Source organism: Drosophila miranda, chromosome 3, assembly GCF_003369915.1.
Source record: "Drosophila miranda strain MSH22 chromosome 3, D.miranda_PacBio2.1, whole genome shotgun sequence".
NCBI classification, from domain to species: Eukaryota; Metazoa; Arthropoda; class Insecta; order Diptera; family Drosophilidae; genus Drosophila; species Drosophila miranda.
In genome coordinates this window covers 5,086,581-5,101,963 of record NC_046676.1, presented here as the reverse complement: position 1 = coordinate 5,101,963, position 15,383 = coordinate 5,086,581, and the positions used below count along the sequence as shown (strand labels likewise).

The window sequence follows — 15,383 nt, the reverse complement described above, 5'->3', positions numbered from 1 at the left end:
AAAGTGAAAGGCGGCATTGTCCGTTGTCCGGGGCTGTTGCACATTCGATGATGCCACCAGATGGAAAATTCAGCACAAAAACTGTGATCACTGGATGTGTGCACAGCACTCAAAGGGGAGTGCTGGGGGTGTGGGATAAAGTAAATGTGTACATAATTAAATGTCAATGCGTATGAAGCACACAATGAATGGCACTGGAGAGAGGACTCTGGACTGGGGACTGGTTCGATTCAACACCCTCAATTAGGAGACGTTGACACGGACAAACAGGCAAACAAATAAACCGTGAGCCCCGGGGCACATTTCGGAACACAATGAAAAGTGCAGGGCAAGCCATTGAAAACTTCACCCCAAGCCTCATGCAGAACCCCCAGAAGAAGTACAAACACTCCCCCTCACCCTGGGTAGAGCTTTCATGAAGAATTATGAATATTGAATGCTCAACCTCCACCCCTACTCACTTCCTGTCTCTGCCATCAAATCAAGCGGAAAGCCTTCAGTTTGCATAAGTATTAATATGTGTCCGTATCTGTGAGTGTGTGTATCTTAGTTAATAAACAGTGCTGTGTGTGTCTGCGAGGGGCGGGGAAGTGTAAATAATTAAATTCTTAATTATCTCCTGCCAGCAGCAGCAGAGGAACCTCGTAAAGTCTCATATAAGACGAGTGTGTGTGGAGAGTTGAAGGCGTAGCAGCTCGAGGTTTTTCGGATTCATTCCTCTAACCGACAGTGTCACATTCACTTAATTAACTTTAATAATTCATGTGTGTGGCATGCCCAACTTTTGCTTCAAGCAGGTAGCAAGCCCACACCCCTCCCCCAGCTAAGTGGAAATAATGTTTTCCCGACAATGTGATCGCCACCCTAATGAGCGAATTAGTATTCATTATTAGGTGACGCCTCGGGGTGATAAGCTTCAAGAGACCTCTTCTCTTCTCTAATTTATTCTCTTCTATTATTTTTCCACGAGTACACGAGTACGTCTTGCATTTGCATAATTCCAGGGCTTATCGCCGAGTGTGGGCGTGCCATAGCCCTCCCCTGTCCCGCCATTCGGTTGAAAAGTTGCCAAGCAGAGTGGCCAAATTAAAATAAATTGTAGTTCCAACGGATAGTTGTAGTTGTAGTTTGGTAAGTGGTAACGATAGAAGTGGGAATACCGAGAGCCGCCTGGGGCCATTGTCTGGGGATCGGCTGGGGGCTCGTCCGGATCTAGGAGGAACTCTGGCACAGATAAGCCAGGTGATTATAAATGCTAATAAAGGAGGTAATTACGGGATACTATATTTAATTTGTTTTATGTTTAATTTGTTGTCGTGATGGAATTTCACAGTGTCAAAGAAACAGAGTTGTAGAGCGCTTTTAGAGTTGTATTACTATTTAAACACTACTATTTATAACAGAATTTTAAAGAATGGAAAAGCTGTATGTTATTAACATTTTTCTTATACATATATAGATATCGCTTACGTTCCAAAGAATTCTGAAGTCCCCATTCCAGTAGCCCCTACTCAATAAAACGAATTTTCAACCACTCCGTGCTGTTGTCAAAGTCTAACCCTTAGCTAAAGTTAATTTCCGACTCCTGCCAGTTTTATTGTTTCCAACATTAATTCCCATTCAACGCCTTTTACGCAAGTCAGAACCCCGTCAATTATCCTATTGTACTCGCAGTATCCTTGGCTGGATTCTGATTTCAAAGCCAAGCAGGAAGCAGGCCAAATTAGGCATTCATATCACATGACACCTTCCTGACTCATTACCATGACCTTCATTGAAGCAGAAGCAGCAACTGCGCCTCCATCTCCACCCCGTAACAATTAGACGCCCATCGGTCCATTGTTGGACTAACATGGCCACTTGATTGTCAGTTGAGACCCACTTGGACCTGGACTTGGAGCTGAACTTGAAGTTCATTACGCTTACCCGACTCGGTAACGGGAAGCCCTTGTCTTGGGCTTGGTCTTGGTCTTGGTCTTGGCTGCGAGTTTGTTGACTTCTAATCCAATTAGAAAATTTGTTGTGGCACGTACTTTTTGTTGGACTTCTGGATGGACTTTCACTGGCTCGTTAAGCAATTTGCGCGCTGAACCGAAACGAACCGAACAGAAATTTAATTCACAGAAAGACTATACGGACAAAGAGTCGAGCAGTGCAAATTCAATTTGTTAACATTTCAATTTTCAATTTTCACCTTCGTTATTCAATTATGCACGGATGCGGGTGTACGCACACGCGACAGTCTCGCACTGGCACTCGCGCTCACACTCCTGGCGGAGGACACGTGAATATTCATTAGGACACCACCGTTCTCAATCCCTTCTCTGGCCCAGAGTTCATGGACTGTCAGTCATCACACAAAGGCGAACTCGAGAATCAATCGAAGCGGAAACGGAAATGGTGCAAACGGTACGCGTAGATCAAACGGAAGACGAAGGAAGCGCGTGCCAAAGGATGTCTGGGATAAGGATAGCTATACTCCGCCTGCACGTTGTGTAGTGGCGCGCTTGTAAACCGCAACTGAACTACGGACTCCGTTCGGAGCCCGGCTGTCTGGCAAGGACACGCTGCACGCTGCTTGGTGGTGACGCCAAGTCTGGCGTCGAACAAGTGCCATCACCACCCGCGACAAGTGGGTGCGTGTGGATGTGGCACATTGTTTTGGTTTGCCCCATAGCCGGCTTCGAACCGTGTTGCATACGCACAGGCGCACTGCGAAAATCGCTCTTCTGCTCCGCAAAAGAGAGCGGCAAGAGATTTATCCGCCGCTTTCTCTTCGCTTTTTATTCGGATTGTTCGGATTTGTTGTTTTGATTGGTGGCGGGAATTGCCAAACGAATTATTCAGTTCGTTATCGAAAGCAATCAGAGCTGATCCGACCATTGCATTGGGGAGTCCTTGTGGCAAGGGAGCAACAACCCATTAGGTCAATTAAATGTGTATGAATTACTAACAGAAATATTAAATGGCTAAAAATGGGAGAACTGAAACAAATGGTAATCTTGTCGAACTATTTATGGCATATACAAATATAATAAAATATTGACATATATTTTAATGTTTTTTTTAGAGTCACTGCCATTTGAACTGTGTTCCCGAGCATCTTCGAGAGTTACTGCGGAAACGGTTAATTTGAAATAGAAAAAATGCAAAATGTTCACAGCCTCTGTGAATATGCTACCACCCTTCCATTTGATATCTAATGAAACTCATCTTGTACATTTTTGTTCAAATTTTAACAAAAATGTACAAGTCTTTAAGTATGTGTTACCCGTAAACCGTAATCTTGCAGAATAATTACCCCAAAGAAGGCTGCATTACTGTTCTGTGGGATACTGCATCCCAGTGCGAAGAGACACGACCACGTCGCGATGAATCAACTGAGTTAACAAGTAAACGACACCCCCAATTTATACTTGGATCTGAATTAATAAATAAATACAACATTGTAAATATTAAATATTTTCTCTAATTTTGATAAAGAATATGTTTTTATTGATCAAATAATAATTTGCTTAAATTTTACTGTGCTCACAAAATTTCTAGCATATACGCGGGAATCTACGTACTTGTACATATGTACATACATATATGTATACGATATAGTGTATGAGACTGTTTACCCGGACAAACTCAATGACTGACTAATTGGCAATCAACGCACGGCCCCAGCGGGAGCTTCTAAGAGGCTGCATTTTTCAAGAAACTTTTTGAAATTTCATTCTCCCAGTGCAGGAAAATGCAGAAACATCTTCAAGGTGGGATATACATATAACAGCAAGATAAAATTTGCCTTATAAACTAAACTATAAAACAATAAAATAAGTATTTAAATATAAACAGAGATCCTTACAAAAGAGGTCCCCAGAGGACTACAAAATTTCAGCTTCCTAGCTAGAGGGGTGAAGTAATCCCAGGATATACAAATATTTTATAAGCACCTCCCATAGTATCCAACATCCAACTCAAACCCTAAAAAGGCGTCTTTCGTGTAGCTCCAGCTTCCCCATAAATTTCCATTTCATTTCCTTCGTCAAAATTAGCCTTGGCATCAATTAAAATGGCCATCAATGGGCAATCCATCAATAAAAAGATCGCAATGAATGTAAATGAATGGAAATTAAAATCAATCAGTTTTAGTGTTAGTAAAGAGCCGGCAATACTCGTAATGCAGCCACTTAAGCCCCGATACCGAAACTGAGACCGAGACCAGCTAGGGAAAGTGCCAGTCAGTGGGGGAGAAGCAGAAGCGAGAGTGAAAGAAGGACAGAGCCTGAAGGACGACATTTATGCCACCCCAGAGACTTGGCCATTTACGATGGCTAGTGTCCTCGGCAAGTGTCGTCCTTGCGGCTGCCCCAGCCCCCAGAAAACCGCACACGGCCAACCTGAAGAGCGGAAGGGGCCCAAGCCCAGGACCCAGGATATCTTGTGGCCAGGGAACAGTTCCGCGGACTGCGGAGCACTGGTGTGAGGGAGACGCTTGACAACTTTGCTTAAAGTTATTTGCAATTCTTATAAATGTGCATGCGTTACGCACCGTTGCCCAATTACGTGTGGATATATCCTTGGAGCAGGGCCCCGGCTATGAATAGAGGACGAACATACTTAGCGGCACAGGCGCTGGCTGATGAAGGTGAAGCCTGCCGGGCGGACTTACCCTCTAGCCGAAGCTAAAGGTGCCCTTACGCCAATGGATTTGAATGATTTTTTCTTTCGTTCTCCTTTGGCCCTCCTCTGGATAGCCCTGTACCTTATTCCTTTATGGGGTGACTAGAGAGGGTGGAATTTGCGACAGTCTGACGAATTTGAAATTGAAATTTCCCCTGCAGATTGGCGACTTTTATTCCGATGGCCGATGGCTTTTATTTCCAGCCCAGCTCCCAGCTCCATTCAGTTCAGTGCCCTCCCCCGCTGGCACAGTAAATTAATGAATGTGTGAAAAACGTTCAGGGCAAATGCTCCCATCCAACCCGTCATAAAAGCCGTCTTCTATTAAACAGTAATAACGATTGCCGGAGTTCGAAGCTGGGATGTACTCTCAGTCCTAGCTGTCGACCCTCCTCTCACAGGAGTCAACACTTTGTTCGCATGTGTCAGGCGCAATTTTACGAGCGGAATACTTTTGGCAAAAGTTTTTACGGCAACAAGCGGAAATGGCATTTTTACTGGCCATCTAAACAGTTCCAACCGTCTCCCCAGGCCCCCATCGCAAACCCCACAGAAATGCCGCACAGATTGTGTCCATGCACATGTCCTCGTCCTCGTCCTCGACCTCGTCCATGTCCAGCTGTTCGGGTTGGGATGCCGAATCGAGCTCGCCTTTTGCCTGTTCGTCAATGATGGGAAAATTGAAAACTATGAAAGAGTCCCCGTTCACCCAAAACATGTGAGGGGTGGAATTTTCTGCTGCAATGGCACAAAAATTGATTTGTTGTCGGTTTCGATAGAGGTCCAGAGCCAGGGCCAGGACAGGACCAGGGACAGGGACCGCACTCGGTCATGATTCCGTTTTCAATCTAATTTATGGCCACTGCAAGTGCAAGTAAACATGTGCGACAAACGACCTTATGAAGCCAGAAACTTTTCCCCCCATAAGCTGTTAAATAAAAATACTTTTCTCTTTGCACAATTTTTGGTTTATTGGAATTTGAGTGGAGAGTAGAGAGTGGAGAGAGGCGAGAGGATTGAACTGAGAGCTGAGAGCTAAGAACTGGCTGCGAACTGGCCCAAGCGGGGCCTGGGACAGGATGTGCCGAGCTGCCTCAAAGATTCTTGTCAGCCACAGAAGCTTCTGCCATTTGTCTTCTTCGAGTCCGAGTCCGCTGTGAACCGCAGAACGTGTTGAGTGTTCGGCGGGGGAGAGGCGTCAGGGGCCAGCCAGATGGAACAGATACAGATCGTCAGTCAGTGATCGATTGAGCCGCATGTGTTATGCTAAATGTGTGGGAAGTTCACGTCGAATTCCCGATGCGCTTCTCAGAGAAGAACAATGGGAGAGAATGGGACTGAGAAGAAAACTCAAGCAGAAACAGGAAGGCAAATACAAGTATATTTGATCTAAATATCGGTGGTGCTTACTTTATAGATAGGAGACCAAGGCTAGTTCCTTAAGACTATCTACTCATTTGGCATTCCCTCAAAACAATCTACTTCTTCTCCTATACATTCTAATCCACATTGTTGGGCTTCCTGGCCATTTCGAGCTTTTCGCTTCTCATTAACATTACTTACATATGCAAGATTCTCTCTGCGAGTGAACTTCTTTCGTGGACTTCTCATTAGCAGGAATTACGTATCGTATGCCTAACCCCCAGAGCTATGTCAAAGCTTAGCTCATGACATTGTCTGTACTTTCCACGAGTGCCTCTGTTTCGTTCTGTCTCCGTCTCTTTCTCGGTCTCTGTCTGTCCACCTTCTTAATTATTTAAAGCATTCGCACAATTTTTCTCAAACATGTTTTTCTTATTCACTTAATTCACTTTTTTTTCTTAGCCGCACTGACAGACGAAGTATCTGAAGTTCAGGAACAGGTTGCCAAGATACTTAGTACACCCAATGCACACACACACACAAAGCCCGAGACGCATTCAGATACTCACTGGCGATACTGGCAGAGGGGCAGATACATGGACGCAGAGATAGATAGCTGGGTTCGGCTGGAGCATTCCTTAGCTGGAAGCCTCACATTTATGCCAAAGCTAAGTGAACTTGAAGCCTTTTGCCGTACCTTTATCTGCAACCCGCGTATAAGTTGTGAGTTTTTTAATTGCAGTCTAAATGGACTTCAATGAATGCAACAGCAGGAGGAACGGAACAGGACGGAGCAGTGGCGACTCCATAGCTGGCCTCAGAGCTCAGTGCTCGGTGCTCGCTGCACGTTGCTTGGTGCTTGGAGTCCCTGCCACCACCACCACCGTCACTACCTCTGCCACTGCGACTCCACTGGCGGCGGCAGTTTATCTTTTGATTGTTGCAGCTCTTCTCTTACAGCTTCAGCATTGGAAGCACTCGAAGGGCTCTTAAAAGCGAAACGACGTCGCCTTTTTTAGTGAACTCAAGATTTTAATTACAGCAGAATGCTGCTCCTCCGCCGCCCCCTTTCTTTCTGTCACTTGAGTGGGCTGAGTGTGTCTCTATTTAAGAGAAATTAAAAGTTCTAACCGGACGGCAGGATTTGGATTTCGCTGTTGCTCTTAATGCCGGGATTGATGTGCCACATTAAAAACGCCAGCAACTGGATGCCCGGCAAGCCCTGGTGCTGGGTCTCTGGCCAAGATTGATGAAGCCACTGTAAGCCACAAGAGCTGCCGGGGAGCTGCGGCTGGTACTGGGGCTGCTGTCTCAGTGGCTGTTGCAGTTGCAAGGAGCACGTACTTTGTCTAACTGCCAATGCGGCATTCCCATCCTCCCATCGTCCAATCGTCCAATCCCAATCCCAATACCAATCGCCATCCCATGGCCAATGCCAATGCCAATGTCTTGGCCACATGCCGCGCACGGCCACAATTCGTAAATTTATTAAACGTCAACACGGCACTGAGCCAAATAAACTTGTCTCACGACAACAGTCGGTTCTCGGTACGGTACCCCTGGCAACGAAGTCCTCCTTCCCCATCGATGGGTAGTGATGGGATGGGATGGGTTGGGATGGGAGCAGCGGAGAAGGCTGCCTGGCACGCAGCAAACGGTTAAAATTAATAAAGCATCTTTGCCTTGGCTGCTTCCTCCTCTGCTCTGGCTTTCGCCAACACAGCTAGACAGAGGCAAGGAAGTGCAGATATATAGATAGAGTGAGAGTGAGAGAGACAAAGACAGAGAGAGAGAGAGAGACTTGGCGACCAGTCTATCTGGGACTCGTCTTACCATTTCCATTCGGCCACTGACCACTTTTTTGTATGTGTGTTCTCCTCTTGCAACTAAGCAAACAACTTCAATGTTGCCACAGACTCCGAGACCGAGTCCGAGGCCGATTCCGAGTCCAGAGGCAGCCACAGAGTCCGTCGTCGTGTGGGCTTCTAACAGTGATATTTATCTGCGAGTGCAATTACCGTTGTATGGGCTCGATTAGGGTTCGGTTCGGTGGCAGAGACTCATAACTTGAATGTGAAAAGTGCAGAAAGCCCCGTTTGACATTTGAGAAATGTGGCGGCACACAATTCAGAGATTTACATGCAAATGCCATAGCCCCCGAGTGAGAGAGGGCAGAAGGCTTCTCTGAATCGCTTGACAAAATGTTTCTATATCTCTGGATTACCTTTATTCCTGGATTACCTTAGCGACTCTCCCGCCTTTCACTTTGCTCGACCGATGCCATGCTCAGGCTCCCTTCTTGATACGCCGCCATCTCCAATCCTTCTATGAGCAGGGCATTCCAACAATCGAAATTCCTTATCTCCATGTAAATCTGCAGAAATGATTAGAATTTTTTAATAAAGCAAACTGCCACAGATGTGAGCTTCTTGCACCGCGACTTGTCGGCGGGGGTAATTGCCTCCACGGAGTCTTGTACTCCGTTTAGTTGTTTGTAATTAAAGTACGAAAATGAACGGGTAAAAACAGCAGCCACAACCAACGACCAACAGCTAGCAGCCAGAGCAGCCAGAGCAGCCAGAACAAGATGGTCGATTAGGTCCCGGCCCCCCAGAGGAGGGTGAAGAATGGAGCTCTCGATCTCCCGCTCCATGCGTCCGTGGCTGCTTCTTGATGATCACGGTGATCAGCAACAGTAACAACATATCGTAATTAGACTAAGAAGCAATTTACAATTTCAACTTTAATCTTGTTAGTCGAATGCGACGACTAGCAGCTGAAAGTGAAGTGGAGAGTAGATCGGAGTGCCTTGCGTGTTCTGGGTCTTCCACTGGGGTGTGGCACATGCAGCAGCCACGCCTCTATCCCCCTTCATGCGGTACGAATGGCACGAGGGAGGGGGCAGAGAGCAAAGAGGTCAGTGTCAGTGTCTGATGTGGTCTTGGCTGGCGAAAAGAGGAAGGATTGAGTTGTTGGCTTTGGCCGTCTGGACTTGGACTTGGAATTCGAGTTTGGCTTGGACCCGGTCGTCTTCTGCCTCCTACTTCTCCGTTCCAGCGACTTTTGTTGACTCTGTGACTTATGTGGCAAATTACAGCGCCTTTGGCTTCCAAGAAAGAATTGAAAAAGCGCCAAATTATCTGCATTGTGTTTTATTGCCACAGCAAGCTTCCTCGCTCCACCATCCTGCCCCTTCGAATGTGGCGCGTCATGGCGCCTAATTGAATTTCGGCTGGCTCGTCCTCGTCTCCATGGATCCTTGGACTAATCCCTGCCCGGCGTGTAAGTGATAGCTTTGTTTTGGCTTAAAAATGGCTGCACAGAAGAGATTCGAGTCGAGTCGAGCCGAGTCGAGTCGAGTCGGAGGCAGCCAACAATTAATTTCACACACAGACAGTGAAACTTTTTGGCTGCAACAAATCCCCGGCACTTTCCAACTTTCCCCCCAAGGCTCCACTCGAATCGAGTTGAGTTGGAGTCGAGTGGAGTGGAATGGAGTCGAGTGTGTGCGGCATAGTTTTGTGTGCAGCTTTGCGGCTTGCGGAGGCAGCAGAGGGACTGGTGCCACCGATTTGGCTGCCCCTGTTTGGTAAAAACAATTTTCCGGCTTCCCCCGAAACTTGGCTGTTTATTGCTTATGGCATCATTGTGGCCCATTGTTGCTTGCCAAACTTAAATCCTTTTTAGTGCTTTGTTTATGAACTTGCATATAAATTCGGAAATTTTCCACAAAAGCCAAAAAGTTTTCCCTGCCCGGCTTTCCAACTCTCCTCCACACTTTTTTGCGTATCGCATGTGGGATAGATAATCCTCTTTGGTGGCATGTGTTGTTGCATAAGCATTGGAAGCGTTGCTCGGAGGCATTAACATGCATCAAAAATTTCACAGATTTCGTTGTTCGGGTATTAAAATAAGCAAAGTTATCAGAGAAATTTCAAAAATTGTTGAGCTGTTCCAGCAGATAAATTTTAGTATTTATGAATTGGTATCTTTTGTGTATACCGACTTAAATGTATTAAATAATCAGAATTTAGAAAGTGCTGGAAGGTTTGTTTTATTTTGTAGATTGTAGATTTTTGGATACATTTCTAAGCTTTAATTTAGGCTTTGTTTTCTCAACAGCTTTGTAATCGTTTTATGATAATAGCCATGAGAGGCAGCAAGGAAAAATAGTGTTTGCAGACGTCTACCGGCTGTCAGTCGAAGAACCGAGGCACTGTTTATGACAAATTACGTTTTCCAACACTCACACCCAGCTCAACTGGAAGGACAAAATGACACATGTATCTTTCTCGCCATAACTGCATGCCTTTCCCATAGGGCTGTCTCTGTTTTTGCTGTTAGTCAGCCAACCTGATTTAAATTGTTTGTTGTTGTCTTGGCACACATTATAGCACTCATTCTGACACATATGTATGTTTCATTCAAGTAATTTCACATAAATTTTCCAAGATAAAAGGGTGCTAAAATAGTTTCAACATGAAGTTGGGTGAGTTTTCACAAATTGATAACCTTTGCCTCTGCCTTGATTCCTCCGATCACCTCCTATTCAGACCTCCTATTCCTGCTCTTGAGTGCCTTCTACGGTGGAGCCGAGGCGGTCATCGTCATCAAGCCCAGTCCGCAAGCCCGGGATGTCTTTGCGAATAATTTGTTTCTTACTCTGCTTCGACCAGTGCCACCGGAATCACTGGCGCAGCCTTTGGTGCTCTTCTCGCCGGCTTCGCTGCAAAAGTTTCTGGTCGCGTTCTACAACTTCACCTGCCAGGACCACCTGCGTATGCTGGCCGAGGACCTGTGTCTGATCGACGGCAACTTTTTTATGCAAAGTTCAGTTGCGGAGCTCCTAGCGGGCCCATTGCCGGTCCGCTTTCGCCAAGTGACTGTCGAACTGATAACCGGCTACATTGCACCCAGCAACGTACTGAGCTTCTTTGCGAAGGACTTCGCCGAGCTAGGCGCAGACATATTGGTCCGCAACTTCTTCATCTACGACGGCGACGAGATTGCCAGCAGCTTCCACAAGAGTGTGTGGGAGTATTTCAACATTGAGGTCCTGTCCAGGCACAATGCTGTGCTGCGAGAGATGGGGATCGCAGCGTCCGACCTGCAGCTCTACAACGGTATCAAGTTCCATGCCTATCTGGACGAGCAGTTCCGTTCCGTGGGGAAGTTCAGCTATGCGCAAGCCCGATTCCGCTTTGCGGAGAGGTTGCTGGTGGGTCGGAAGCGTTTTCCTTGCATGGGCCTGGAGCTGCCGCTCGAAACTGAGAGCAGCCGTGGTCTCCTCACGCTGCTGCTGCTGATGCCTGGACCCAGAATGTCGCTGAAAAATCTGGAGGCGCTGCTGCTGGGTCCGGATCAGCGCAACTATCGGGATCTGTCCAAGCAGTTGAGCATCACATTCGTTTCTGTGCGCCTGCCCAACCTGCAGTTTTCCGGCAAATTTACCATGGAACGCTTAATGAAGGAGGTGAGTGGCTGTAGCTCCTGTAGCTGGAATAAGCTTGAAACCTGGGTCCCGTCCCTTAGATGAGCTGGCTGTTCGACACGGAGCTGCCGTACCACGGCGTGCTCAACAACCAAACCACTCGCATTAAACGGTTCGCGCAGCGGATCAGCATGCGTATCCACGCTCAAGGTGGCTATTCCCAGTCCCCATTCGCAGGTTCGTGCCACGATCGCCTGCCCTTTGCTCCAGCGATTACCATAATGATGTTAGCTCAACCCGTCCTGCCTTCCCGCCAACAGAGCCCGTCAATCCATTGCACTTCTTCAACACAAGCCACACATTCGATTGCGCCACGAGCCCGTTCCTGTTCCTAGTTAGATCGGAGGATGTCATCTACTTCATGGGCCGCCATGACCGCGTCTCCGCCAGGTCCGACGCATACCATGGAGGGATCTAAGAACCCAAGACTGCACCCAGCCGCTGTCGCTGTCGCTGCCGCTGCCGCTGCTGTTGCCTTTGCCAGTCGTTACTTTCATTAGGCCCGCCGCTTGCGCACTTGACAATGACGTATCTGACGAGGCATGTGAAAAATTGCAGATGAACAAAAACCAGAACCGACAGCCTCGGCTCCAGAACAACATCTTAAATTGGGTTCTCGACGGCTAGCGCTGCAGTTGGTTGGGTCTCTGGGTTTTTTCTTTCCTTTTCTTTTCTGCTGCTGGTGGATCCCTCTGTTTGTTTAAATGTTGCATTGTGCGCGAGAGTGGGGACTTGGACGGGGCCGGACCGCTTAAGCGTTCATTTGATGAACATTTTACAGGGTCCCCAACACAGATGCGGCCACTTGTTCGTCTCGCAGCTGAGAGCCAGAGAGCTCAGAGCCAGACCCGAAATGACTGTGACATTCCACCGGGCAGGCTGAGAGCTGCGAAGCATTCCTTTGTCTTGGCCAATTGCGATTTGAATTCAATCAAAATGAGCCAGAGATGTGGAAACAATGCCGATAAATTGGCCCCTGGCCTGTGGCTTCTCTGCTTTATGTTTCCTGTTGCCAATTTCCACTTTAATTTCACAATTTGAATGCACACATACACGTACACATACACGTACTTCTCCACTCGAATGTAGGCTTGTCAGAAATGAATACATGAACTCTGCTGACCGCCGCCGCCGTTCCATAGCCAAAAAAAGAGATTTATGGGCGCATGCGCCGCCGCTTACTGGCGGCCCTGCCTGCCTGCCCGGCCGGGCTTGGCTGCACTTTTCCACTGCTGCAACTGCGTCCGCATCTGCGTCTGTGTCTGTATCTGTGTCTGCTCCCGAGCCTCTATCTGTATCTGTATATGCCCTGCCACCAATTGACGTTAATTTATGGCACATGCACACTCGACTCGACTCAACTCAAAAAAACTCGGGGCCTAACATGGGCCGCAACCGAAAGCCAGCTAGAAGCAGAAACAAAAGGCCCCAGCGACTTATGAACTGCTTATGAGTATTTATTTGTATAGAAATAATCAAAAAGGCAGTCAAATTTATGGACCACATCAATGGACATGCCATATAAGGCGCGGCGAGGCTCCGATTGCGTAATCCCTGATCCCCTGAGTCGAGACAGGGCCAGGAGACCTCGAGACGCAACAGGACTGTCCTCAATCGGGAGTGGATGCGGGGCTTATCAGGCCTCTCTTAAAGCGCTGACATGTTTAATTTTCGAACACCGACGATAAGAAGTTTGGTCACTGTCAAAGCAAAAGGCTTTAAAGGAGAGAGAGAGAGTTGATTTTAGAGTTTGAGAAAGATCACAGGTATTTTTGGGATCGTCTGGACAAGGGCAGAGAGAATCTACATCTACCTATTTCTAGAGGTTTCCCCCTCAATACGCTTAAGGTGTAAGGTGAACTTTGAGAACAGCCCTCGCGAAGTTTTTACCTGCTAAGCCGCCCGAAAAATCCACTTTAAGTCGCATTTACAGCGACAAATGGTGGCAGCTTCTGCAGCACAAAATTGTATGGCCTGTCAGCGGCCCAGAAATGGGAATTATCAGGGAACCCAAGACGCGAAAATAACACTTATCGGTTGCTTAAATATTTGGCCAGGAAAATGTTAAGCGAAGCGTTAATTGAAATCGAAGGAGCTTTGAGTGCCGCTTGACGTGTGGTCGTGGATACGAGCCGGCGTTGGGTATGACCAGGCTGTTGTTCAAGCCAGACTACAGTGGACATTGGCTTTAGTGTCACTTCTGGTCAAAAACTGTCCATTTGGCTAAGCGCCAAAGACATAATTTACGCCAAATGGCATTACTCGGTAGCACAGTGGACACCAAAGGTGACAAACCGGCAAGACTGGATTTCCACTTGGTGGAAAAGCCTGTTAACTGCCGCCCACCGGCTACCCCCACTCCCCCCACTTTATTGGTCTACAACTAACTTAAGCAAACTGTACGGAAAGCTGCTTAATTTGTCAATGAATAAAAGAAAAAAAGCTAAGCCAAATTGGCTGCGTTTTGCAAGCGTTTCGCCAGCGTTTTGAGTGCGTTTTGTGTGCGACTTTTTTCGCCCCTGCCTGGCATCCTTTGGGCCCTCGTTTGCGCTTATCTCCGATGCTGGCCGGCAAACAAACTGCCAACAACTGTCGATTTTTTCAATCTGGACAGTAAAATTACATGCAAATCCAATTAAGTTGTTAACTCTTCGCTGTTTCAGCCCCCCCCCCCCCCCCCCCCCTGGCCCCTGCCCCCTGCACCCTGCACCCTGCACCCTACACACTCCACACGGACTCTCCCATTGTTTCAACCTCGATTTCGTTTGTTTTTGCAATTTATTTTAATTCTTTTAATACCTTTGCAGAGGGTATTATGACTTTTAGCAGAGGCTTGCCCTGTCAGAAGCGGAAGCAGGGATATAAATTCTTGATCTGCGGGGATGAATAACAACACGTAAGATACATATTCACATTATAGAGGTTGGAGCTGCGAGGATCGGATTACTATATTGGGGGTACAGCTGTTACTTAGCGATTTTCTTCATAGTCCAATACAATCATATAATTTTATCGACCATATATTCCACGGGAAAGATGGATCTGAAAGGGTATCAAAAGCTTCGGCCCGCCGGCAATCCCCTCTCACTTGTTTCTGTACTGTTTTGGTCCTGGTCCGGCCGTAAAAAGAGACGGAGAGAGAGGCAGAGAGAATAAGTTAAGCTCTTTGAGGTCAGTGTGGCGCGCTTTTAATGAGCAAGTGCAAGGGAGAACGGAGCGGAACGGAACGGATCGGTGTTGTATGGGATGGGGATGAGGATGGGGATGGGGATGGGATAGTCTGGAGGCTGGGGACTGAGGATTGGGGATTGGGGCATTGCCAAAGTGTTGGCATTTTTGGTCTCCGTCTCAGACGAGCTGCGATTAAATCACAGTTGTCCGTAGTCTGTAGTCTGTTGTCCGCCAATTACCCGTTTATTTACAATACGAAAAGGCACAAAAGGAAAAATGCTGCGCACAGGAAAACGCTCGCCAAATTGTTGGCTTAGTTCAGTTTCGTTTTGGCTCTCGGCTCGGATCGGCTTTTATCGTATATCTAGTGACTAAATATAATTGGCAATTTAAGGCGAATCGCCGCGGCTTAAATTAAAATCAATTGACAGTCGCTGAGGCAATTGCCGGCCACGCCCCCAAGCCATTAACATGGGCTTCGTCCCCGGCCCCAGGCCTCCCCCCCAGGCACTTACCTACTCCGCTCTCAGCAGTCGGCGTAATCCCAGTTGGTTTGCGTCGCGCGTCTAGTCTATAATTGAAAATGCATTACAAATGTTGCAAGCACGCACACTCGCACAGGCACAGTGACAAAACAAAGTTGCACCCTCGGATCCTTGGAATGTTGCGTTTAGAGCACGAATTTATG

The 15,383-nt window shown here is 47.3% G+C and overlaps 1 protein-coding gene across 2 annotated transcripts; it reads left to right on the top strand.

The window, feature by feature from the left end:
* Window positions 1–10,303: 10,303 nt before the first annotated feature.
* LOC117187685 lies at window positions 10,304–12,120 on the top strand. 2 transcript variants are annotated; one of them, XM_033390364.1, is made up of 4 exons: window positions 10,304–10,522; window positions 10,587–11,506; window positions 11,566–11,701; window positions 11,756–12,120. In XM_033390364.1, the coding sequence occupies exons 1-4, from the start codon at window positions 10,513–10,515 to the stop codon at window positions 11,857–11,859; spliced, it is 1,170 nt and encodes a 389-aa protein (XP_033246255.1). In that variant the 5' UTR covers window positions 10,304–10,512; the 3' UTR covers window positions 11,860–12,120. The 2 variants fall into 2 exon arrangements, with proteins under 2 accessions (XP_033246255.1, XP_033246254.1); XM_033390363.1 differs by having other exon boundaries at window positions 10,317–10,522; window positions 11,785–12,120.
* The last annotated feature ends 3,263 nt before the right edge of the window (window positions 12,121–15,383 follow it).